Source organism: Cygnus olor, chromosome 8, assembly GCF_009769625.2.
Source record: "Cygnus olor isolate bCygOlo1 chromosome 8, bCygOlo1.pri.v2, whole genome shotgun sequence".
Classification (NCBI taxonomy): domain Eukaryota; kingdom Metazoa; phylum Chordata; class Aves; order Anseriformes; family Anatidae; genus Cygnus; species Cygnus olor.
The window spans coordinates 20,403,166-20,430,367 of NC_049176.1; the positions used below are offsets into that span (position 1 = coordinate 20,403,166).

Sequence of the window (27,202 nt, forward strand, 5' to 3'; positions counted from 1 at the left end):
TCTACTCCTTAAATAATAAATGGAAGTGAGCAAGCACAAAGTTAAAAGATGAAGGTGGTAAGAACAAGAGCAGAAATCCAACCCCACCGACAGAGTTATGTTACTTCCCAAAGCAAACACGGCATGAACCAAAACCAACCCAAAACCACACCACCTGTTCAATGCACCCAATAGGCTTTAAAAAGTTGTCAACATAGATAATACAAGGAATGCTGGAATGGAAGAATGGAATGCTAATATCCTCACCACATACGAAAGCCTGTACTGCAGTCTCAGAATACCTCTGCATGACAAAGGAAAAAGTTAAACGTACCTTGCCCAACTCTTGCAACAGCTTGAGATTATTCTAAAGTTTGGTATTGGGGGGATTAAAGAGATACTTTAGAAGTATGGGTTTTCATAGACTTGTTGAATAAACTCTGAAGTAACCAACTAATTTTGCTTTCTATGGCACTTAAGCAACCCTTAAAAATTAGAGTATGATTATATTAAAATTAAAATAGTATTAAAAATACTCTCCTCCCAACTTTGTCAGTTTTATTTCCATGTATTTTGTAGTTAAAGATATAGTAGGCCGCTGAGAATTCACCTGTCTCCCACATAGTCTTGACTAAATAAATACTCACTGGTTTTTAAAACATAGCTTTTGATATTTCTCTATTGAAAGTGTGCTTATTTCTTGGGAATCTTGGATTAGACAGCTATCATTGCTCCCTCTCATTTTGAAGTAATTCCATGTGCTATTTTTGAAACGTGTACTTTGTTACATCTCACCAAAAAAAAAGAAATACAAGGATTTCATACCATTCCTATAGTTCTTCTGTATTTTGAGCATGAAAACAGTTGGAAAAGTTTAGTTTGCTGTACATATGCCTCTAAATGCACAAGATACTGCAAATCCTCTTACCTGGAGATGGTTACAAAAGATAGTTCTAGTTGCTGTGTTTTTAAAAGTTGGACTAAGGTTACAAGTTCCTGGATTACAAAATCTCAATTATATTAGCTTTTAAACAGACATACACATTTTAGGATGATTTTTTTTTTTAAGTTGCTTTTAGCATCTGCCATCATAACAAAAGATGAAAAGGAAATTAAAAAACAACTTTACACTTTTTACTTAAAAACCACATAAGAAATGCAATACAGAACATAGTGTGTTTTTTTTTTAAACAAACAATATAGAGCATTTACATTACGCATAAGCACTAAGCAGCAAGTTTTTCCCTTTGTGATACTGCTCCAGCATTTGTTCAGCTCCTTGTAGATCTAAGGACTACAGACAATATACGAAGAGATCAGCAATTGAAAAGTTGACTCAAACAGCATCTCTCATAAGTTCTAGTCCTTTGAGTAACAAAAAACGGGATTCTTTGTGCTTGTTAAAAAGCTATTGTAAATTAATTCCCAACTTCTATATGATTTACTTTTCTGCAGAAAATCACTTATATGAAGATAACACTGCTATTTCTTAAGCTACCTAACAGAGCAGGTAACTACTGAATTTCCACAGGCAAAGGCTAACAGCAAATTCTATATTCTTTCTTCTTATGAAGAAAAATCTTTGAAATTGTTGCTAAAGTACTGTGTTAAGGTTTTAAACTCAAGTAATGAGAACATCTGCAAGGCATTTCTTCCAGCAAAATCAAGCCACAATCAAGGGAACCAGCCCTAGTACTATATTATAAAACTAGACTATTACAGCGGGCTCTCTTTCCCTATGCACCTTTCAACTCTGAAGACAAGTAAATAATATTTGTATTCAAAAAAAGAATCAATGCAAGCACATAAAAAGTTTATGGGCAACCCCTATCCCATTTTTTCTTAGGCAGACTTTTCTTTAGGTAGTACCTGGGCTTTTTCTTCATTGTTGGAATAAAGTTCAGTCTTTGGAAAATAATGCATACTTGAGATCAGCGTGATCTTTTAAATACCTGTACTACAGTGCACTTCTACAGTGTTCTTTGTGCATCTTTCCACTCCATTGAAGACCTACTTCCTATGGATTCAAGCCATCACATCAGCACCGCCCATCTTTGGGTTAAGCCTCATTTGCAGAACATGGTCCTTAACACTGTCTTGTGAAAACTGCTACGTCAAAGTTCACAGGATCCTTTAGTTTAGAAGCAACCTCTTGGGGATCGTCTAGCCCAATACCCCTACTCAAGCATGATCAGCTAAAGCACGTTGACCAGCACCACGTCCAGTTGGGTTCTGAGTATGTCCAGGGATGGAGACTCCACAACCTCTCTGGGCAACCTGTTCTGGTGTTTGACCACCCTCACAGTAAAAACCAAGTGCTTCCTTGTGCTCAGATAGAATTTCCTGTGCTTTAATTTGTGTCCACTGTCTCTTGCCCTGTTACTGGGTGCTACTGTGAAGTCTGGCTCCCTGTCTTCATTCCCTCCTTTAAGGTACTTATAAGATCCCCTGGAACCTTCTCTTCTCCAGGCTGAGTTCCAGCTCTCTCAGCCTCTCACAGACTCACCCCAGCAAGTCAGTATCTTTCTTCTGCTGGGGAGCCCACAATCAGACACAGTACTCCAGATGCAGCCTCATCACTGAGTAGTGGAGAGGAAGAATCACCTCCCTTGACCTGCAGACAAAGCTCTCTAGTGCAGCTCAAGATACCATTGAGCTTGTTTGATGCAAAGACACACTGCTGGCTCATGGTCAGTTTGTTGTCTGTCAGGACCTCAGTCTTCTCGCAGCAAGTCTGTTTTCCAGCCCTTCAGCTCCCAGGGTATACTGGTGCCTGGACTTAACCCTCAGGGAGCAGGACTTTTTCTTCCTCACTGAACTTTCTTCTGTGTCCAGCTCTCTGGTCTGTCAAGGCCCCTCTGAATAGCAGCACAATCATATGGTGATATCAGCCACTCCTCCCGGTTCTGTGTGATCTGCAAATTTGCTGAGGGTGCATTCCATCCCCTCATCCAGGCATTTAATGAAAATGCTGAATAGTATTGGCCCCAATATTGAGCCCTGGAGTATACCACTAGTGACTAACCTCCAAGTAGACTCTGTGCTACTGATTGCAACCCCACTGCACCCATTCCTTCAGCCAGTTTTTAATCCAACTCTAGTGTCCACTTATCTAACCTGTACTTTGCCATTTTGCCTAAAGTCAAGGTAAACAACATGGACTGTTTTCCCGTTAACCACCAAGCTGGTCAACTCCCTGTAGAAAGCTGTAAAGTTGGTCAAGCGTGATTTCCCCTTTGTAAATCTATGTTGACTATGGACCTCCTTGTCCTTCATGCATTTTGAAATGCTTTCCAAGTGGATTTTCTCTATCACCTTTCCAGGAACCGAGGTGAAGCTGACTGGCCTGTAGATCACTCATTTTCTTTCTTGTTCTTCTTGAAAATAGGAGTGATGTTTGCTCTCTCCCAGTCTACAGGAACCTTTCCCAAATACTACAACCAAATATAATTAAGAGAGGCCTTGCAATGGTATTAGCCAGCTCCCTCAGCACTTCTAGGTGCAACCTGTCAGGCATCATGAACTTCTGTACATCCAGTTTAAGAGCACCCTAGCCCAGTTCACCACTGAGGGTAGCTCTTCCTTGTTCCAGGCTTCCCATCTGAGTCTCAGGGACCTGGGATTCTTGAAGCCTGATTTTACTGGTAAAGGCTAAGGCAAAGAAGGCACTGAGTACCTCAGCCTTAGCCATGTCATTTATTACCCAGTTTCCCTACTGCATTTGACAGCAGGCCCACATTTGCTGTTTATGTACTTGTAGAATCCTTTCTTGCTGTTCTGCCTGTAGCCTGAGGAACTATCCCATTGCAAACGTCTCCTTTCTCCTCAAGCTACATGCTCTTAGCTCAACTTACAATGTAGTCCTCTCACGTTTTTGGGCAATAAAGAATTTTTTCACTTCACTGGGGGGCAGTTCAGGAGTCCAAGCTGATTTTCCCAGTCTATGCTTTGTGCAGTGGAAGGCAACATAACAAAATATTATCTATTTTGCAATTTAAAATATTTGTGCATGTGTGTATTTCTACTACTATGTCCAATTTCCATATAAACAGGTAATGCTATAGATACAGTAGGGATATTACTAAATAAAGTACTCGAACGCTCAAGTACTTCATCAGAAGTATGCATTGACTTTGTAAAAACTGACTACACTTTACATTAAGCAAAATACTGAATAAACTTTTCCGATTAGGAAGATCTAAAATAAAATGAGTGGTTTTCCCTGTAAATTATACTGCAGAAGTCATCTGTGACTTGTACTTAACTCTTTTCTTCTCATGCAGCATTACAGTATTTCCCCCCACCCATCCCATAAACAAAAAACAAATATTCCACTAGTTGTTACAGATTGCACTTTTAAAGCACAGACTTGCCAGTCTTCTGCATTTCCAGTGTCCTGTTTAAACAGTTGACATAGTCTTCATTTTATGAAACTGGAAGATTTCGCCTAAGTACTTCTTTTGATGCTGGAGAAATGTTATCTGGGAAAACTACTTCAAACTCTATAATTAAGTCTCCACGTTGGTCAGGATTTTTGGGAAATGGCAAACCGTATCCTATAATTCTTCGTCTCATCCCAGGCTTTACAACTTCATTTACTGTCATGGGTATGGTTCTTCCTTCTATCGTTGGCACGTTGATAGAGCTGCCACACAAGGCCTAAAAAAAAAAAAAAGATGGTATCATAAGAAAAAGGAATTGGTTATAACTTCGTTTGTACCTACAACTGAATCTGGATTAATTAGAAACGACTAGCATTGCAAACAGCACTTCAACTATGAACTACAGAGATATCAAAACTCAAATAGTGCTCCTTTCCTAAGGAGGGAGGGTTTCAATTTATCACTGAATATTACAGAATTAATATTATAGAATTTACAGCCTTATGGTCACTATAGAGTAATTGAGCTTATATATTCTTCCACAACTTTATGAAATACAACGGTAATAGAATACAGGGTGAAAACACTGCTTGCAAGTCTTTAGTAGCAAGTCTCCACAGAGACTTCTCAATTTCCACTGTAAATTTAGAATCTTGGTCCATTTTTTGTTTGTTTACATTGCATGGGGGTTTACTGTAATACTTCATCAACCTGTATTACAAGTGGCAGAATGACATTTAAATGTCTATAAGCAGAGACATATCAAATTTGACAGTTGTCTTAGACAAGCATTTGCAATGCTAAAAGCAAAGCAAAGACTATTTTGGTGTACCAAAATTAAAACATCACCAGGAAAACCAGGCTGTCTCCTGCTATGCTCAATGGTTTGTTTACATTAATTACTAGGATCTCTGATAGACATTGATTCCTCCAAGTTCATCTGATCCTGCATGGTTGGTCTATACTGATAATGTTCACTATTATGTAATAGTGCAGTAAGTCTAAATAGGCTTTTATCTATGAAGGAACTGTACTATTCATGTCATAATTAAATACTGTCTTTTCTCTCTCACTGACCCTATTTTAAGGGCTTCATCTCACTTCAGATGTATTTTTAGCTAGGAATCCTTTAAGAAGGGAGCTCATAATACGCACAAATAATTCCTAAGGCAAGTAAAAAGCTTGCTTCTCCACCTAATGCTAATTAAGAAAAAAACACAAGACATATTTTGCTACATTCATTTTTCAATTATTACTATTTCAAGCCTTCAGACTCTGAAGAACTCTCCCCAGTTGTCTGATTTTTCCTTCTCAAAGCCAGTGTGTTTTGTTCTTGGAACAGAATTTAAAAAGGCTATAGCATTTTGTTGTTATATATAGCTCCCGTGACACCTGTTCACAATAATTTATCCTCATGAAATCAATCTCTACCTACTTTGAAATCACACTGAGATAACTTATGACATAAAAAGACAGGCTTAAATATTTTCATTGCCAACGAATTTTAAGACATTTCTGCTTTGTTCTATCGCAGTCAGATCACACAAGCAAGGAGCATGCTATAGCAGATATATTTATTAATCCAACCTAACGTATATTGTTCTAGAAAGGTAAATTACAAAGATTTAAGCCATTACCAACTTTCACTTTTACCCTTCCACCCTCATTCTCCTCCACCTCTATAAACAGCTTGAAATAGTACTCCATTTATATAGAAACAGCTAGTGTTTCCACTATAAATAACTATAATCTGTAGCCACATTTTGACTTCAGAAAAGAGAAATGCTCTCTAAGAAAATGAACAAAACACTTTATTGCTGTCATTTAGCTTTTGCTGTGTAGCTACTGTACCACGTAATAGGTTTGAACACTGAGTTCCACCAAAAGAGACACTTACCTCCCTTAAGCTGATCTTAACAGGATAGATAATATTCGATCCATCTCTCTTGAAATGCGAGTGAGGTTTATCTTTAATGATGAAAACAATGTCAGCTGGAATTGTGTTTGGTGTTTCATCACCTTCTTTTGGAAAAGTGATTTTAGTGCCCTCTTTCCATCCTCTTTTTATTTCAATAGTGAGAATTTTGTCCTCTGTTCGGACACTTCTACCATCTGGGTTCAGCCTTTTACGTGAAATCCTCATCCTTTTTGTGCAGCCATGATAGATCTCTTCCAATGACACCTTAAGTTCATGAATTACAGGTGGATCTTGTTTACGACGTAATTGGCTACCAACTGTATTCCTTTCCCTTGGAAAACCATTCATACTGAAGCTGGTGAAGGATCCAAATGGATCACCATCCACCTCCATGTCTTCAGTATCTCTGCCACCAGGCATCCTCCTTCCAAAGAAGATCTCAAAAGGATTTGTGCCACCAAAGAAAGCCGCAAATGTAGCATGTGGGTCACCATGGAAGGAGTATCGGAAGGTACCACCCTGTCCATCAGGTCCTCCAGCTCCTCCCTTCAGACCTAAATTAAACAAGTAAAATTTAAAAAAGAAAGCTTATATTAATATTCCACTTATTGTAAAGTGCAACAGTAGATACCAGAACTGACAAGACAATGTCTTTACAGTAGAGTGAAAAGACTCCTCTTCAATGAGAACTCAGACCATTCAGTGTCAAGCAGTAATTCATAAAATAATGTTTCTCATATGCTCCACAGTTCTACTCAAATCCAGTGTTAAACAGCTTTACCTCTGTTTTCCTGCAATTCAGTTTGAGAATAAAGTAACATAATGGGCCAGCAGCTGTAATGCTTCTTTAATTTTCAACTCAGAATCCCAAACTTATTGCAGCTCGTGGTGCTATGATATAAAATATGGAAGAAACTCAGGAACACCTTTCTATCCAGCCACAAATAAAAATAGCTTAGAAGTTCTTAAGACCTACAAAAATCGTGTATATACGCTGTCACCGCGTCTGTGCAAATAAATCACGATGTTCTCAAATAGCTCTCTTCTATCTCTATCTTCCCCAAGAAGAGATTTACATTTAACTACTTCTTGATAAGACTTCCCTTATGATTCTCATTGGCTGGTCTTTCATACTTCCTCCTCCCTCATTCTAAACCTGGCTAAAGTCAGTTTTAAATACCCCTCCTGATAGGTTATCTCTACTTATTTCCTCCTTCTAGATAGTACTTTCCAGCACTTCAGAACACCAGAACACTGTCTCAAACCTCTAAGATTAAAGAACATGAAGGTTTTCATAAGAGACGTATTTCTAAAATCATGTTTGACAATTTATTTATTTATTTTTTAACTTATTTTTCATTTCACAGGAGTTCAGCACTACACCTACAATAACATTTGAGGGTTTAATTTTATGGAAGCATTCATTCCCTAAATTTGAAATAAATCTTTTTATCTGCATTTTAGAATTTTTATGCACAACCTTAATACTAGTTATCAACAGTAACCAAGACAGATGTTAAAATCCAGGTGTCTTCCCCATCTCAGTACCAGACCATTTAAAAAGTACTTAGCAATGTGTAGTAGTATATCCTTGTGTCACAGTACTTGTCACAGTACTGTTCATGTCAAACAACCAGATCAGTGGATCCAATCTGTGGTAATGGAATAACACCTCCAAGAATAGCTAGCCATAAGTGTTTATTGAAGGTACATCAAGTTCCTAGTTGTAAGAAATGCTGAGGTTTCCTCCTTCCTCTTTCCTACCCCTCTACCTTTCCCTCCGAACTGCTAATTATACTCTCAGAAGCAATGGAAAAACTTAGAGAACAAATGAGTCATCAGGACATATTTCCAGAAGTTGTTACGATTAATATTATGCCCAAAATAAATAGAAATCCATGTTTTGAACATCTAGATTCAAGTATGCAATACTATGATGCGAAAGGCTGCATTGCTTTATGTTTTACTTCAAGCTGTCTGAAGAAAATGACAAAAATAGCATTTTGGGAAAGTAGTTAGGATGAGCTACTGCACAAGAATCTAAAGTGTAAATGAATCCACAACGTAAGTAGTTCTATAATAATATACAGAAAGGAAACCAGAGAATGAAGAAGTACAAGAAGGTAAAAGACCCAAGTGACAACAAAAGCCTCTAGTATCTAAACGAGCACCTTTTCCTAGAATGTTTCAAAAACAGCACTAGAGCCTTTGGTCACCTGCAGCATAACGAAAAGCTGAAAAACTGCATCACCTGTAAGAGCTGAAGGCCTTCTACATGAATTGATGGGTATTAATAATTGTATCAAGTCCTACAGATGACAAAGTGCCAAATCTCACTATAAGAACCCACAATTTCCAGCATAAAAATACTGCTAAGTGTCTTCTGTTAATTAAAAAAAAACAAACACGTGGCCCTGAGCGAATGCAAATGAATGAGTGGGCCTCCTTGTTAACACAGAAGGAACTATTTCGTCTGGAACTTCTGATACCAGTACATTTAAGAGGAGGGTTATTAACATCCTCCCCTGTTGCTCAATCCTCTTACGACTGAGGCAAAGTCATGTCGGTCAAAAATAAAAAAAAAAGTCATCCTCTCCAGATAACCATTTTAGGATAAAAATGACATTTCTGAGGCCTCATTCTCTTGGCATGTTATCACTGTTTACAATTAAAGCTAAAAAATTGTTCTGGTATTTCATGACATCAGCCAAATTCTTTCCTCTCCAGGCAAGAAGCCAAGAACAACTACAGACTGGACACCTGGGCTTCTGCTCAGGGCTGCCCTGCCGAGATCAAGCAGACTGCCCTTTACCAAAAATCTTAAAAAAGAATCTGTCAAGCTCTCCAATTGCACATCAAGAAGTGCTAGAGCAAGGGAAGACAGCAGTACAACAAGATCCCAGAAAACTCTTCATGGGTCAAACTTTTTCAGTCCAGTGACTTCTTGCCTGTCAAGTATTTGGGACTTTTAAAAAACACAAAAACACATTAACATAAGAAATTAAAACTAATTAAGCTGTGAAATACATTTTACATTAAAAATCTAATAGAAATGAGTCAAATATCAAAGTAGTACAGCTACATTGCCGAAAACTCAATACATCACATTTCCATGCATCATCTACATTTATTTTGCTTCTTTCAGTATAGCAAAAGCGACCATTCACAGACAATAACAAAGACATACAAACCTTCTTCTCCAAACTGATCATAAATGTCTCTCTTTTTGGGATCACTCAGCACTTCATAAGCTTCTGCAATCTCTTTGAATTTTTCCTCTGCGTGGGGAGATTTGTTCTTGTCTGGATGCCATTTAAGGGCTTGTTTTCTGTAAGCCTTTTTGATATCCTCGTCAGAAGCCCCTTTTTCAATTCCCAGAATAGAATAATAATCCTTCCCCATCCTGAGAGTTGAAGGAATTTAGATTTTCCTTGCTATAAAGAAACCAGTATCCAGTGTCTCAGCAATGTAGAGATGCTAGAGAAGGAAAAATAAAGACAAAATTTGGAAATGAAACAAAGAGAACAAAAATCAACAAACTCTGATGCATTAAAGAAACGCTAGACAGCTTAGCCGTATTTCATTCCTTCCCCTGTTGCTCATTTATAAATAATTATACACACAGGATAAGGCACAGCCCTCTTTAGAGTCCTCCCATCTCCACTACGTGTCTTGGCTCTTTCTAGAACGACAAATAGTGCAGGACGTCACTTCCCAGACTGCCCCCGCTGAACAGTCAGCACAACTCGCTTGCTCTCAAGCGCACGCACACACGCGTGCAAATTGTTCAACTATTTCCTCCCTCCTCAAGCAACTAGGAAGTTTAAATGTTCAAGTGTTATACAGTGCCTTTCGCCAACAGAGCTGAATCCACCCTGGTCTAAAAGACATAACTATCCTAAAAGTAATTCAGTAGCCCATACAAAATAATTATAGCGTTTTACTTCAGTTTCTGTAGAGACAGCTGTACATACAACTGTTTTCTGAATGTATCATCAACATGGATTTGTACCCTTTCCAGCAAGGACTGTAAAGTATTTTACACCCAAGTTAACTACAAAGCTTTAGAAAGGCTAACTACATTTCTTTAAAAAATAAAATTAAGCTACTCTCAGCTGCAGTTGACTGCAGCCAAGTACTATTAAACAGTAAGAAATCAAACCTGAGGGGAAGAAGACAACCAAATGACAATTTACCACAACTCAAGCCACTCAAAGCAGACCAAATATGGTTATTTTGTTGGTTTCATCCCTCACTCTACACAGAGGCAGTATTAAGACTGTTATACAAGTATAACAACATACCAAGGAAATACTAACATCTCATCAGGTGAACGCTAACAGAAGACGACCTGATTCCTATACATTTGATTTACAATATGGAGTTCAAATTTAAGTGAAATTTAAGTATTTAAGTTCAAATTTAAGTATTTAAGTGTTTCTGATGCTCTGCAGAGGGAATGGCAACAAGCTTCAGCCTCTAAGACTTCTTTTGGTTTTTATTTAAGAAATTATCTTTGCTTTTCAGTACTGCAATAAACTTCAAGATTGATTAGCATAGCTTGAAAAATGCTCCTTCCTGGAACAAAATATTAAAAGAAGCCAATTTTAGTCATTACTTAGAAATTACCTGTAAGACAACATCTCTTAGACTCAGTCATCTTCCTTATAATGCTACAAAGCTTAAGAAAGGGAGCATATAGCAGCTAAAGGACCATCAAACTCTAGAAGAGAACACAACTTTTGATTTAGGAAGCATTATATTTGAAGTTTGTTTCCAGAAGCTGCTCTACTAGGGGGCTAACCAGAAAAGATTACAAATTTTGTCTAAACCAGAGTGCGACAAAGAGATTCCCTCTCCCCACTATGTGCCATCACCCTATTCCCCACATCATATTTACTCTTTTCCACTTGCTGTGCTAGAATTGACCAGATTCCCAGTATCTGGGATTTGCCTTTTTTTCTTAATCCCCTTGGAATACAAGTGAGGATGAAGACAGAACAGTACAAAGATGAGGTTTCATTGCTATTTGAAAAAGCTTGAATTTTGCATGCCTATAATTATTTCAAATCCAACAGAGGTCAAAGGGTATTGAGAAGAATTGGAACCCTTTGTCACCAAATCTCTAAGGACTGATTTACATTTTTGGAACTCTGGGAGCCACAAGATTACAGAATCCATTCTTTTTACAGCTGAAGGAGGAGGTTGTCATGAAGCTCCACAAGGAGCTAGTCTTCTACCAGCTACCCATTTCTTCCTATCTTTCTTTAAAATGTACTGGTTTGGGTAATTCACTATTCCAATAACTTCTCGTAGACTCACATCCTAAATTCAGCATTTTTCCACTAACAAAATCTTAAAGCAGTAGGTGCAATAGCTTGAATTAAAACAGGACTTTAACTGATTTAAAGTACACTACTACTCTGTAAGAAGCTACTTTACTTGCAAGTATGACAAACCACCATCCAAATCCAGCAGTCACTAACTCTGAACTACAACAGCAAACAAACTTCATCACTATTAATACAAAATGTAGAGCAGCCTTAAATTCTCTTGCAATACTAGTAGTGCAAGGAGTTACAATGCTCAGCTGTGCTTCCATCACACAGCAACCTCTAGCGAGGTCATGTCTTATATCACTTGAAGTACTCCCACCTAGAGTCCGAGAAGGACCCTGTGCTATTTGTGTCACAGTGTTGATGCATCATAGAGCTGTCAGAACAGCAACACCTCATACTAGTCTCAGGACTATTTTTCATTAGGTTTTTCAAAACCTCCGGTCAATGGAAGTGGAAGAAGGTATATATGCTAGTTTGAAAAGAATATTTTCCCCATTGAAAATATTAAATAGCTATCAAAAGAATACCCAAGGAGTTGCAATAAAAAGGGTGTGGAGGGGACTTTTAAAGACATAATAATTAACTTCCTAGGTTTCACTGAAGAACATAATAGTAAGGACTTCTCCTTAAAACAAAACTTTCTTCCACCCAAGTGTCAAAACTTTAAAAAGTTACACTGGGACTTTTTGCTGACAATCAGTGAGTAAAAGCTCAGGCATCCTTTCTCTCCTTTCAGAGGGGAACGTGCTATTCTGGCGCTGGTGCCAAGTTATACACTAATTAGGTAAGTTATTCCCTAAAAATGAAAAGCCTTAAGATTCTGAGTAAGGTACACAATAACAACTACACTATTTCTACTTTCTGCCCTACAGGAGATCTTCACAGAATTAATTTACAGCTTAGAACCTCATATTTTCTAAAAGTTGATGGGTTAACTAGAACACGTGTTTCCAGAAAGTATGTTCCTGCTTTCTCTCCATAGCAAGACCTTCCTTTTATCATACAATCAGATATTATAAATAGGCTGCAGTACCTCTCACATGTTTATCAAGTTCTTTAAACAAATTGTCATATAGATTGTGACATACAAGTCTTTCATAATCAGTGGAACAACTAAAATTGTTTCAACTCCAGCGTGCACAAGTTGAATATCTAGCGATCACACTAATCAGACTGGCACTTCTTCAGATAATGAAATCCATCTGGTAAACGTGCTAAGTTTTTACATCTTCCAGTCTTCGAGTATTACAGCAGTTTCAAGGACAGATAAAATCATAACTGGTAGGTTTTTAGAACTCTGAATCTTCATTGTTCATTTTGTTATTTAACCCACATTCCCCTTCAATAGTTATTAACGTGAAAAGAAAATCCTTCATGCACTCTCCACAAGAACTCCTGACCCTGCAGTCCTTTCAAATAAAGGCACATGACCAGAAAACAAGACACCTATCAAGAAGAACTACATATTTCATGTTATTGCTATAGTCTTACCCTGCCTGCTACCATATACATAGAATCAGAAGCATTTAAAAAAAAAAAAGAAAAAAAACCTGACTCTGGAAAGATCCTGCTTCCCATATGTTTGAGTAAGTTGTGTTTTTTTTTTTTGTTTTGTTTTGTTTTTTAATGCCTGAATGAGTATTCTCTATAAAAAGAGATAAGGTCATCACCTAGGGTGGGACAGATGAATTCATTTATGGAATCATTTTTTTGTATATATATATATATATATATATATTTTTTTTTTTTAACAAATTCCTGCATTTCCACTTCTTTTGCAGTAGTAGTTATAACCATCATAGGGTATTTTGTCAGTAAGGGCATTTCAGTCACCCCTTACTTCAGATGTCGACACTTTGTGGCCAAGTACCAGAAGGTAAGTGCACTACAAGCATACCTGCTCTCACACTCAATTCTAGTTGTGGCATGCTGGTATGCATGCTCAGCCTCTACTTGGACTTTTACTTGAATTTTTACTTAAAGGAGGGATGGTTGCTGTAATCCAGTTTGTTTAAGGAGCATTAACAGTACACAACCTGATAGATCCCATGTAGCCAAGCCTGGTCCCAGCTTCCTGTACGTGACAAGCCAGCAGTACTGCATCCTGCAACTTACCAAAGCCTACCAGAAGCAAGCTGCTAATCTGTGTATCTATAAATTAGTAAAGCCATCATCGAAGACTTGGATTCGGAGTGCTCCTGAATGAGTGCTAAGCAAATGCTCAAACACAAAACTCCAGTAATGACATGGTGTCACGGCAGAGTGCAAATATGTAATAAATTAAATTCACTGGTTAGCTAACATTCTTCCTCATCCTACCATATCCACTCTTCTGATTGATATACCCCAGTAAGAATCAATTCTCCACCTGTATCAGGTCTTTGTTTACAGTCAGATACAACAGCTGCATTCCAGTACCGTACTATCGAGTAGTCTATGAAGCTGTTGCTTTTACTTTGGCAGAAAACAGGTTTACAGAATTGATTGTGCTCGCTGTTCACAATAGTATGAGACAAATCAACTGAAATTGAAAAGTTTAAACATTGGTAGAACAACTTCCCAAACACCTCATCCCATGGTGGGGGAAGGAACAGAAATAACAGAATATTCCAGATGCCTGTGCTGTATGAAATCTCACGTTACAGAAGCACATGAAACAACTTACATGATGAAAGAACCCCAGCTTTCTGAAAATATTACTCAGCCCACTTCACATCCATACACTTTCAGGGGGTATGTTACTTGGTAGACACAAATGAAAAGCATACTTCTGCAAACGTCCTCTATACCAATAGTCTCAGCCTTTATTCTGAAGCATGCGTACAGACCAAGTATCAGTAATGTTTGACCATCTGATTCTTGTAGGATAAAGTGAAAAAAAATATATCAATGTAGTGGAGATGTTTTAAGACACATAACCAGACCTGCAATCCATGTAAGTCTGCGTGTCATGCTGAAGCATTAAAACATCAAGCGAAGATGTTACCCAGCTGTTTATCTACAAGACATGCCTAACAAAGATCATATCTTCTCTACAATGTATCACTGAAAACATTGTTTAATTTCTAATTCAAGTCCACAGACACTTTTCTGCTTTTTCTAAATTCTACTAGAATATTGATCTAAATGCCCTGATCACCAAAACGCATGAGAGTCTCATGTCTCATTCCTGAACTCTGGAAGACTAATTTTGAATCCATACAGAACTTGCCTAATGAGCCCCTTTCTATTGACAGAGGATTTTGTTTGCTCTTCAGTTAAGAAGCAACATTTGTTTTTGTAATAGATTTTTTTTTTTTAACTAAAAATGTTTCTGAAATTCACAAGCTGAAAATTGTTCTTTCAACAGCTCACCTTCACTCTGAGAATGAATCTAACTACTCATTCAGTATTCTACCTCAGTTATTTTAAAGCAACAATTATTTTACTGCAGGACTATCTTTCCCATTATTCTCTCTGAACAACCATAGCATTTGTCCATACAAGTTAGACTATGCACAGTAACTTCAGTAGAACAGCAGGAGCAAGGTCATACCACTTCCATATCTTAGAACAGTTGCATTGATAATGTTAACTTTAAATAAAGCAATTAACTCAAAGAAGCCTAAATAAGAACAACTGAAATCAATTAACATACAGACAAGGAAACATTCACACTAATAGACACTGTGAACTCAAATTCTAGGTTAACAATAAGTTAGTATCAGTACATGGTTATTTTAAGGAAAAGCTCCTAAGCAGACCTGTGTCGTTCCCTGAAGCTCAATAAAAACACTCCTATTTCTATTAAGTTAAGCCACTGCTTTTGCATTCCTCACCTACTGAACCTCAGACAAAACTGAAACACACGACTAGATCACAGAACAAGTTAAAGAGCAAACAAAACCACAAAGGCAAATTCCAAACAGATCACAACTATAAATATACATGTGCACATAAATGTCACGGCAGAGGAGCCAAATCCCTACCCAAAAAAGCTCTTTAACAATTAAGTAGTATTTGCAAACCCACGTGAATTAATGGATAAGTTAATATTTGTCTAAAAGGGTTTGAACGAAGCACATCCATATGCAACAGTAAACTTTCTGAAAGAGCATCCATTATCTTCCCAGAGGAGAAAAACACTGATGATGACTTTTCCCCCCTTTGTCTTCAACTGTATGTAGTTGTTATAAGCTATGTTAAGACTTTGGGACTATGCATAAGACCTCGTACATACAAACCACATTCATGAACGCATTTAGTGTTTTACCACAGAAGCGCTCAGAACTTGGCCTCATTTACAGAAATACATTTCAGAGCCTACAACAGAAGAAACAGTTGATATTTATATATCTAACAAAACTTGCCAAGGCAAGCCCGCAGAGAGTAAATAGCTCTTTCTAATCAGTCAACAGCCCTAAGAGAAAAGCTTCACTTCATATTAGTCATTCACTTCATATCCAAGTAACTACATAAAAATTTAAATTTCACTTCTCTTCTCTGTAGGCATATGCTGCTACTGTGATGTAAGTAGAAAGTTCATTGTACATAAGGATACTGGTAGTTAAACAAGTGAAAGACCACATAAAAACTTTAAACAATTAATAGAATGACAAAATAACAACAGACTGTGGCATTAACTTTGTTAAACAGCATATTTAAGGGCATACTTTTTGTATTTTCATGTCATACATTCTGTCTTTGAAATATTCTACTCAAAAACACATCAAAATGCACCATAAATATTTATGATAGTTTCTTTTATGTACTAAATATATTTTATGTATATAAACATATCAGAGACATATTTTTCCTGAGGCACATGCAACAATACAATTCAATGCAATTCACCGTTGAAGCTTACAGTAACAAGACTTTTTATTTCCTCACAGATTAAAAAAGAATAGACCTATTTCTATATATCATGACTATACATTATCCCCCAAATTCACATTAGGGATGTATCTAAGTCACTGTTGAACACTTCTTTATAGGAAACATCCCCCCCACCGTACTTTCTATATTTCAAAGTTGATACTATTGTCTGAAGATCTGGCTTGATTATTTTTGTCTCACGACTACGTGTTAAATGAAATTGTAGGATACAAGAAGTTCTCTAAGACAATTAAATTTATTATATTTAAGTTATGCCAGCCCCAGCTCCAACAAATAATTTATATATTCATAGTATCTGCTTCAAAAATACTTTTTAATATTACTGGAATATATGTGAAGTTATGCTCCCACCAACAGGACAAAGGATGCTTTTCTAAGGTCTTTTGTGGGAAGTCCTACTTTAAACTTACATTTCAGAGTCAGCGTGAATTTGCAGGTCAAGTTCAAATGTTAAAACTCAAAAAGCATATTGCTATCACCTAGAGATATGCTGCTACCACTTCTGAACTTTCAAAGTGAATTCTTAAGCTCATGATTCATAGAGGCTTCAATTTTATTTGAAAACCCTACACCAGAAAACAGGTACTCTTAGCAAGTAATTTAAAGTAACTCCCTTCATTTATTTTCTTGTTATTTTGTAACAATAGATCAAAAACTAGAAATGCTACTCACAACTGAAAGTGTCCATCACTTTCACCTTAAGACTTAAAATTATTTATTCAACATTAAGTTCTAGAATTAGGTTCTCCTCTTCAGAAAGTGATTGTTCCCACTATTTATATCATGACCTACATGAAAGTACATACAACACTAGAAGAAAAAGAAAAACTGCTCTAAGTCAGACAGATTTTATTCTAAACATGGTTACAACTATCACCGAAAACATGAGTAGGACACTAGTCATACACAAACTGATCCTTCATCACGACATACCAAACTTACAGGTCATCAACAAGAAATTGCCTTCTCATGCCTGATCCTTGTCTTCTAAGTCACAATCTCTATCAGAGCTGAAGAGCAAGAATACACTTGAAAGAACTTTTCAAGTTTCACTTCCCATGAAGTGGGAATGTTCACCATCTTACAAGCAGGCAAAGTTCTTAGAACTCTGTTATGATGCAGCGTGTTGATGAAACACAACTAACTTGCCCCTACTTCACAATGGCACCATTAGCTGCTTCAGTCAAGTACCATGATGTGCTTCGAAAAACAAAAGGAAATAGAGGATGGTCACACAGAACACCAAACACTAGGTATTTTCACTTACAGATTAAGGCTTCTCCATTTTGAAACAACACAGATTCCATAAGTTCTTTTCAGCATTCATTTCAATTCCCACCCACATAGAAGTTTCTGCACAAGGCCTCTTCTTCAAAAGCAACTTGATTCACCACCAGGTAAAAAAGCCAATATGCAAAACCTGTAAGAGCTTCCCTCACACCGCTGGCTAGGCTTATTTACCACACTCACTACCACCAGCTTCAAGGGATTATGTACATCATCTCCGTACAGACTTTCGTAAACATCCATACACACAAATGCTTTGTGTTGGTAGGGAAAGACATCTTCTTAGACTTCTTACTGTTGTCACCAAAGGAAAAATTTATGGAATCCGAAGTTCTGTTTCACCCACGAAAACATTTTGACAAGATCCACACAATTTACTACTAAGTTTACCAGTTAAAAGCAAAGAAAGCAGAAAATGTAGTAGTAAAATATCTTTAATTTTACATACAAGCCTGTATTTTCATTGACTACTATCACTGAGACTCAAGGAACACTGTCCTGAAACAGCACACATGCACATGGAGAGGTGGCCTTGATCACACACTGCAATGCACCCATCAGGTTTCTCCCATGTCCACAGGATCTACAAAATGATGGAGAGCAAAGGAGGATGTATGACTGAACTGTTTCATGATCTACTCCAACCTACACCAGAGCTACTAAGTGAAACCAGTAGAAGCCAGTTTCAAAAAATAAAATTAAGAAATTCTTTAAGTGGTAAAATTCCCTGCCAAAGGACAATGCACACTCAAAAATAGTTTGAGGGGACACTTAAAAAAAACACAAGAAAAAAAATGAAGAGATGCACTAGAATTTACCCGACAGAGAAGCCAGAGCAGGAATTCTCAGAGCAACAAATATACAGAACCTAGAAGGTGGAAATGAAAACCATGAGATTGCTTTATTTCCACTTCCCCTGAAGCACCTACTTACAGGCACTTTTGAATGCAAGCTACTGGGCTGAACATGCCAGTTAATGGACAACCAGTCCATCATTCTCTTGGTGACGAGCACCCTCATTAGACTCATGAAAAATCTCAATGTAATGCGACTCAGCCACTTCCATGTTTCAAAGAATTAAGATTTTTCAGCACAGAAGCTTAAGCTGCAAGCACTAGCACTATACAATCAACCTCAGGGGCACAAAAATGCTGTTGAAACATATGGGCTCAGCCAGGCAGTAAAGGTCCGCTTCACCTAACATATTAGGAAGAAAAAAATGTATTTGGATACTCTCTATATTACAAGAAAGCATGCTAGAATAACTAGAGTATGTTTTTGTATGAGCATTAAGCTCATTTATTAGTAGTGTCAAGGAGATATATATATAAGTGTACATACACTAGAAACACATTGCTTAAAACCACCTGGAAATTACAAACCAGAATACCACTGGTGACCATGCTACCTCCTCTTTCTCTCCTGCCACCTCTCCATCTGTCCTTAGAAAACAAAGCAACAACTGCCTACAGGTTTTCCAACAGCTCATGCACAAAACCTTTAAGAGATATGTAAACAGACTCCTACTCTCATTTTCCTACATGACAACGTTTATTATACAAACCTGGGAAAAAAAATCAATATTAAGTATATTTAAATTGCTTTCCACCTAAGTGAAATGACGAAGGGTATTGTTTTAAAAAAAAGTGTTTGAAAAAAAAGTTATTTGGAAACATCTTTACAAGTGTAACTAATTACCACTTTCAAAACAAGTATGGCTTAAGATTGCACACTGGATGTATTCTTCTGTGCTGCAAGAGTGGGGCTGAAACAAAAGTTTCCCTACAAGCACAGACCAAACCACCAGCTCATATACTACTTCTGCAGGCCAGCATTCTCCACCCCATGGACCAGGGCCAGCTGGCACAAACCAGAGCAGCACTTGCTCTGGGCCAGGCTGGGACTGGACAAGAGGCCAACCAGCTCAGAGACCCTGGGAACCATGACTGGCTCCCTACCAGTTCTTCCACCGAATGAGTCCCAGTGCAGGAGAACTGACCTAATGGTAGTGGTATGTACAGATTAACAGGAAAAGGACAATGGAAAAATAGTGCTAATTCCCACAATAACCTTTGCTAATTTGCCTTCAAGAAATTGGAAGGGAGAAAAGACTCAGAGAGATGGCATTTAAAATGCATTTCGATAACCTACATACAGTTATCACAACTACCTTATCACCCAGGAGACATTAGGATGAGTAGGCTGTTACAAATAAAGGCTCTCTATTTCAGCGGAAGTAGCATACAACAGCTCCTCTTTTAGTCTTTCACCTGCAGAAAAGGGAGGGCAAGTGCCACCTATAACAATGTTTTGGTGTATACGTTAACTATGGTAACGATTACTTCATTTACACAAAAGGATTCCTAAGGGATTTCTTCCACCAAACAGTATCATTAATGACCTATTGTCTCAAGGCAGCAGCAGAGAGTTCAGGGCACCTGGAGAATGATTAATAGAGAAACTGCAAGACAAATCATTCTACTTGAAAAAGCAACTCAGCTACACTGTATAGTTTTCAGCTGCTGTTATAGTCAAACAAGATGATGGTTATTAACACATCACTGACTACAGAATAGCACACATTTTTGCTGTGGACATGCGACCCAGCTGTTCTTACATAAGCAAAAGGAGATGGTCACACTAGGCACTTTTTCCAGTGTGCTCATCACAATCCCACCCAGCTGCTCTGATTCATGCAGCTAGTTCTACATGCAAGTCTGAAACAGCTGTATAAAGACAAGAATTTGATAAGGAGATGTCAGAACAACTTTGTTTCACCTGAAAGGAGTATATCAGCATCTCTAGACACTTGATTTGAATTGAAACAGTAAGAATGTCCTTCTGTTCACCTACAGTAGGCAAATACAGGCAGCCCTAGTAACATTTATTAGAATTTACTTCAAGAGAAGCCAGAACAGTTGTTTGTGACTCTTTCAAACGTTTCTGACAAACCATAGCTCAAACCAGGTTTCTTAGTTGTGTTTTCCTACCTCCCCCAGGTCAAATCTAGAAGAGTTTTGGGAAAAGATGGAAGGGGGAAGTCTGACAGACTTACTTTCAGTAATATCTTAAATGGCTTTATTCCTCCAGAAGAACTAATGCATGTTGGGCTAAGAGGAAAAGAAGGTACAACATAGGAAGGTGAACAATTAAGCAAAAAAAAATGTCTAGATGGAGCATGTTCTGAATAAATAGCAAACCTCATTTTCTGTCTACTAACAGACTATAGAAGTTATATAGTCTCATGAAAATTCTTCCCCGAACTAATAATGAACGTTTTAACCATCTTTCAAGGACTCGCTACTATGGGAAGACATTTCCTTTTTCACCTTTTCCCTGCTCCTCCTAGAAAAAAAGACAGCAGAAAGAACAGTGACATCTGCAAATTAAACTATCATTTCTGTGACTGTTTAATGAAAATATTACTCAGAATCAGCTTACTCATAGGACATAATCCTAACAGACAACAGCCAGTACAAAAAAAGATCTGTTTAGATTCTCCACAAAACATACCAACTCAGTCAAAAGATTTACATATATATCTACACGCACAGAAGCTAAACTTATGGAACCTCCTGCTTTCTTGCTGTGATGATACATCACTGATTTTATTTTTTTGAGTGAGATCTGAGATTAACACAGCAATATTTATCCCCTTCCAATTCTATGCAACATTGTTATGGAGGTCTGGGGTTTTGATGATTACAACAAGATACTTTCAAACACCACACTGAAGTGGCAGTTAGACTACAGTTTCCCCTAAGAAGCCTTATGATATTGATTTATTAAAGAAATTATAGCTATTCTCATTCGTAAGCTTCACTGAAAATATTTCCCCCCTAAAACACACATGTAATTCTTGCAATAAAGAGGATTTTCAGTTTAGACAAACCTGCTTTAATTGTCATTTTAGGGACTGAAGAGATTACTCATTTAAGAGCTTCCAAAGCATGTATTCCATTTTCCCTTCCTCGCTCTCAAAAAAGATTTACCTTTCTGTTTTTTTTTTTTTTTTTTTTTTTTTTTTTTTTTTTTTTTTTTTTTTATTGACTGGTTAAGCACAATCTGGTTAAAAATAAGTTGGTCTGGCTCACAAATTAACAAAGCTGTTAGCTATAATTAAACAGTATCAGAAAGCATACTACTAAGGATCAGGCCTATAAAATAGGCAAGCACGCCAATCCCTCCAAAGCAATTAAGATTTTCAAAGAACTACAGAATAGCTGAGGTTGGAAGGGACCTCTGGAGATCACCTAGTCCAACTCCTGTCCTCAAGCAGGGTCCCCTGGAGCACATTACCCAGGACTGTATCCAGACAGCTTTTGAATATCTCCAGAGAAGGAGACTCCTGTGGGCAGCCTGTTTCAGAACTCAGTCACCCTCGCAGTAAAGAAGCTTCTCCTCCTGTTCAGACAGAGCTTCCTGTGTTTTGGTTTGTGCCCGCTGCCTATCGCTGGGCACCACCGAGAAAAGTCTGGCCCCACCCTCATCACCCTTCCTTCAGAAACTTATGCACATGGCTCAGATCCCCCCGAGCTTTTGCATCTCCAGGCTGAACAGGCCCAGCTCCCTCAGAGTTTCCTCACACAAGAGATGCTCCAGTCCCGTAATCATCTCAGTAGCCCTTCACTGGACTCACTCCAGGAGCTCCATGTCTGTGTTGTACCGGGGAGCCCAGAGGTGGACACAGCACTCAAGGTGAGGCTGAGCAGAGGGGGAGGATCACCATCCTCGACCTGCTGCCAGCACTCTCCCTAATGCAGCCCAGGACACCATCAGCTTTCTTGGCCACAAGGGCCCAGTGCTGGCTCATGGTCAACTTGGTGCCCACCAGGACCCACAGGTCCCCATTTCTGCCCTTCTTAATCCCTACTCATATGCAAATTCCATGCCTAGCTCTACCAACCAATCTATTACAAGCAAGACCTTTCACACCTCTGCCATCTGGGAGGAGTTTTGCAGATGTTAACAGCAAACAAATGCTCTGGGCTCTCAAAGCTTTCCTTCCCATGACTTCCACAGAAAAACATCCAGCTCCCGTGAGCAGGTAGGACACTGGAGGCCGATGAGCACACTACCGTGCCAACCAGTATTCTTCAGCTGCCTCCGCACTACATTGTGCAGAGATCACTAGACAGTGATCCACTCTCTCATTGTATGTTGCAGTTGTATTCAAGGCAGAACTGCATGTTCTCTCATTAATCTTTCTGTAGTTGTGATGGTGGCATAACACATTTGGTTGCCTTCTGTCAGCTAATAAAAGTTTCAGAGGTTAGATCATATTATTCTTTTATTGCTCAACTGTCCTCAGAATAAAATTGGTGAGTAGAGCTCAACAGAAACGTTGGGGCAAAGACCCCTTCTTCCCTTTTAAGCTTTACTATTAAATTCCCTTTCATCAGCTTCATCCCACTTATACCTTTAACCAAAGACATATGGAATAAGAACCACAGAGTAAAACGTGCAAAACACACTCTAAGGAATCTAAAATGCCTACACAGCTTTGTTTCAAATGCTTAATGTAGCATGACATTCTTGCTAAGAAAAGCATCACAACTAAATGTAAGGAAAAAAACCCTGAACAACCGTTATTGTTTTTTTTTTTTTTTTTTTTAAGCTTACTATATAAAAGTTGGTACACAGGGGACCAGAAATGGGCTTAGGGAGCAAATTCACTCTTCCCCTTCCACAAATGATTTTTCCTATCCCCTCCAAATCCTCAGCAGCAACCCATGCCTCTGCCTGGAATATCGCACGATAGGTATATTTCCTGTGTGGCAACCTTCCTATTTCAATCCTAAAAACCATTCCCCTTGAACTTCATCTCTCTCAAAAGATGATCTAATTATAATCATTGCAAAGATTTTGTAGGCAATTTAAGTTACGCTTTAGTGTTACCTTTTCACAAATACATTCTCTTTCAGGCCCAATTTGTGACTGAAATTCAGAATTACTACTACAATGTACATATGGTAAACACAAAAGCTTATGACGACAGATCAGCTCTTGTTTGGATATTGAACATGTGCTCAATCTCCTCTCAGGAGCTACATAAGAGGAGTTTTCTACTGGCAGTACTGCCGATTCTGGACACCCTTTGCCCGTGCAGGAACACCAGTTGACAGGATCTGAATCTGTTGATTTGAATTTCCTAAAGTGATGAAATCAGCAGAAGCCAATTGCAAATTTCCCCAGACCAACAATGATTTGCAGAAAGCAGAGTGGGTAAAACTACCACAATGGTTTAGAGACTGTCATCACTTTTAGTGCTGTTCAGCATACTGAGGCAAAGTTAAACAACCACATCCAGAGATGTACAGAAACAACTTAGTAAGAAATCTAATTCTTTAGCTTATGACCCATTGAGAGATGACCTACATGTAGTAGCTTCTTTCAGGACTGCCATACCTTTAGATCTGGTCACCATGGACCACCAAAATTAAAACACATTGTTTTAAAATAAGGAACAGACCTCAAAGAAGCATGCACTGAAAAGCTCAGCTTGTACAGAGAATTTGGATTAGTTCCACATTTACACATTTATACCTCTACAACAACTGAACTGTTAGATTTAGAACTGCCACGAGTATCTTTTTGTAGAAGTAAGGACTCCTTAACACACAGAATATTTGATTAATAAAATAGAACTCTCCATTACTTAAGTTTGTGACTATCCACATTGTACATACAAAGTTTTCTGACTTGTCAAGGTTTTGTTTCTCTTTTTTTTTTTCCCCAAGTCAGCTGTTTCTTAGTAACTACATTTATCAGAATGTTCTACTCTGATGATTACTGAAAAAAAGCTTGGCCTCAATAACATGAGAGATGTCATTAAGAAGCTTAAGGGAAGACACCCCTCTCCAATCTCCAAAAGAAATACTGAAAGACATGTTAAAGCTATGCAGCATCCGTTTTCTCTTATGTTGTCCACTAATTATTAAAATTTTTAAAGTGGTAGATTTCTCAACTGTACATCTTTCAGCAAGATGTTACTATAGAACCAAAGCTTATTTTACACAGCAAAATCAAAGTCCTCTGGCTCTAGAAGAACAGTGCAAATACTTGTTTACCAATCTACTTCATTTAATTTCTTCGAAGGCAGATTTTGAAAAAATAGCGATGAGTAATTTTGCAAGTGAGAAAGCATCACAGCCTGGTGTGCATTGCTATTTGAAGTCAGAAAAGCACTTGAAAGAATGTTGCGGTCAGCAGCGTTCAGGGATTAGATCCCCACTCCACTGAGTGAAAAAAAAGAAAAAATTAATCGCATAGTGGTAATTTTCTCAAGGGAAGTAACATTTAATAACGGGAAATGTAGACAGTTTTTAAGAGGCATGGGTTTCTAGCACACAAGCGCTAAGTGCCATCATGGGAGATATACATAGAAGTAACTCTAGCTGTTGACAAAGGCCATGAGATCAACTTAACAATGATGAAAACAAGGACCTAATATTTGTATAGGATAACATTTAAGATGTTGTTCCTCTGTAATTTGCTAAGCTTCGTGTTCTAACTACCTGGAAGGCCAAAGACAAGGAAATATACTGCCTTCAAGAATCTGGAAGATTAAAGAATCATACATACACTAAACATCTCTTGCCACTTTCAAGTGAAGCGTCACCTTGAACACTAGCAAAGAGCTGGTAAAAATTCCAAAGTTAACACTTATCTTTAGCTGCTAGTGAATCTAACTAGAACACTTACAGTACCACAAGTGCTTTCATTAGCCCAAGACACGTCCACTTTGAAATGTCATTAGCATTACACAGCTGCTGGCTCATCTCACAGAACTTAACAGTCATTACCACATTTCATAACAACAAAAACAAAGGACACAGAAGCTCCACATCTTCAAAGAAGTGACAAACCATGAAAGACATAGCCAGCAGCCAGTATTACCTTCAACTCAACAGTCAACTACCATCACTGAACTTATTTATCTGCATAGCGTGGCTGGTATACATAGCCAACTTCACAATAACAAAGGAAATGAAAAAAAAATAGTTCCAGCTCAAAGTATTGTTTTGAAAGAACAAAGAGTCAAGCATGAAAATAAAGTTTCCACTTTCCCAAAGCTATTTTTACCCCTCATCTTCTTCCCCCACATTAGCACGGCTAAATTAACAGAAAGCATATGCCAATTCTTCTGAACAGGTCTTTTTTATCAAAGGTATCTGAGCAGCAAGTTTCACTTAGCTCTAGTTATACAATGTAATTTGCCTACACACACATACAGATTTTAGTTTTGTGGAAATTAAATATATTAGTCTTAAAATTCTATTGAGCTATACCACTTCATGAACTGTACAGAAGGAAAAAATCTAGCATGTTTTCAGTCTCCTTTGGTAGAGTTACCTAGACTGGAAATGCAGGATAATCTGACCTCAGCAGCAGCACCACGTCTTAAGGTGTTTCTGCTGCCTTTTCTATTACCTAGTCACCTGCTAGAACAATCCTGGTTATAAACAGCCACAACTGAAGGGGCCAGCAAGAAACGAGGAACTTCTTAAGACAGCCTGGAACTACAAGGCTAGTCACAAGAAAAGACAGCATAGCACACGCTTATACAACTTTAAACAAAGTTGTTCCCTCCTTGCAGATAGACAAAAACTAGGTAAAGTCCAAATCAACTGTTCCTTAAATAATAGGGCTAACAAAAACACAGAATCATTTAAGGCTGGAAGAGACCCTTCACACTTCAATTTAAAAATACATATATTTACTTAAATTCTAAAAAAATACATATTAAGTTAACATAACCCCTGATGAAGGTTATGCATATAGATCTAAAAGAGTGCAAGCCTTCCCCTCGGTACAGAACAGGGCAGCAAACAGCCATACAGCTCGGCCACCCTCGCTCTCTGCCCAGGCTGTGACCATACCTTTACAGCGCTCCCCACCCCACTCCGTGACAGTTATTCCCCCTCTCTCCCAGGCAGGGCCCAGATCAGAGCACTACCAGCTCCAGCTTATCATTAAAGCTTATGCTTGCTCAGCCACGAAAAGACAAACAGCTGTCAGAGCCGCGCGATAGCGGCGAGCGCTTCAAACCAAGCCACAAACACCCGCAGGCGCTGAAGGACAGGGAGCGAGGCGTGGGGAAGGGCCCCACGGACAGACACGAAGAGAAAAAAACTTATTTTTTCACAGCTTTCGTGCGTCACGCGGCGGGCACACGGGCAGCGCCCGGCTCCGGGCTGAGGGCAGCACCGCTCCTCTAACGGCCGGGGGAGTGGCCGGGTAAGGGAGAGAGGCAGGCACCCGGGCGCTAAACGCTCCCTCCCCGAGGCACTCACCGCCCGCCGCCGCCTCAGCCGCTCCCTGCCCGGCCCGCTTCTCAGGCACTGCTCTCGCACTCACCCACAAATCTCGCGAGAAGTACCCCTCGCCATCCCCTCTCCCCCCCCCCCGCCACCTCC

At 38.5% G+C, this 27,202-nt stretch overlaps 2 protein-coding genes across 7 annotated transcripts in view; both read right to left on the reverse strand.

Annotated features, from left to right (window-relative positions):
• Positions 1-27,155, reverse strand: part of GIPC2 (GIPC PDZ domain containing family member 2) — a 57,983-nt gene extending 30,828 nt beyond the window's left edge. The window contains exon 1 of the mRNA XM_040566116.1: positions 27,080-27,155. The gene's annotated coding sequence lies outside the window, so the exon portion shown is untranslated. The remainder of the gene's footprint in view (positions 1-27,079) is intronic.
• DNAJB4 (DnaJ heat shock protein family (Hsp40) member B4) lies at positions 804-27,178 on the reverse strand. Of its 6 annotated transcripts, none has more exons than XM_040566109.1 (4): positions 27,080-27,178; positions 9,471-9,756; positions 6,259-6,833; positions 804-4,638 (listed from the first exon to the last, which is right to left on the reverse strand). In XM_040566109.1, the coding sequence occupies exons 2-4, from the start codon at positions 9,679-9,681 to the stop codon at positions 4,405-4,407; spliced, it is 1,020 nt and encodes a 339-aa protein (XP_040422043.1). In that variant the 5' UTR covers positions 9,682-9,756; positions 27,080-27,178; the 3' UTR covers positions 804-4,404. The 6 variants fall into 6 exon arrangements, with proteins under 6 accessions (XP_040422043.1, XP_040422041.1, XP_040422045.1 ...); XM_040566107.1 differs by having other exon boundaries at positions 26,666-27,130; XM_040566111.1 differs by lacking the exon at positions 27,080-27,178 and adding an exon at positions 17,439-17,571.
• Positions 27,179-27,202: the final 24 nt, after the last annotated feature.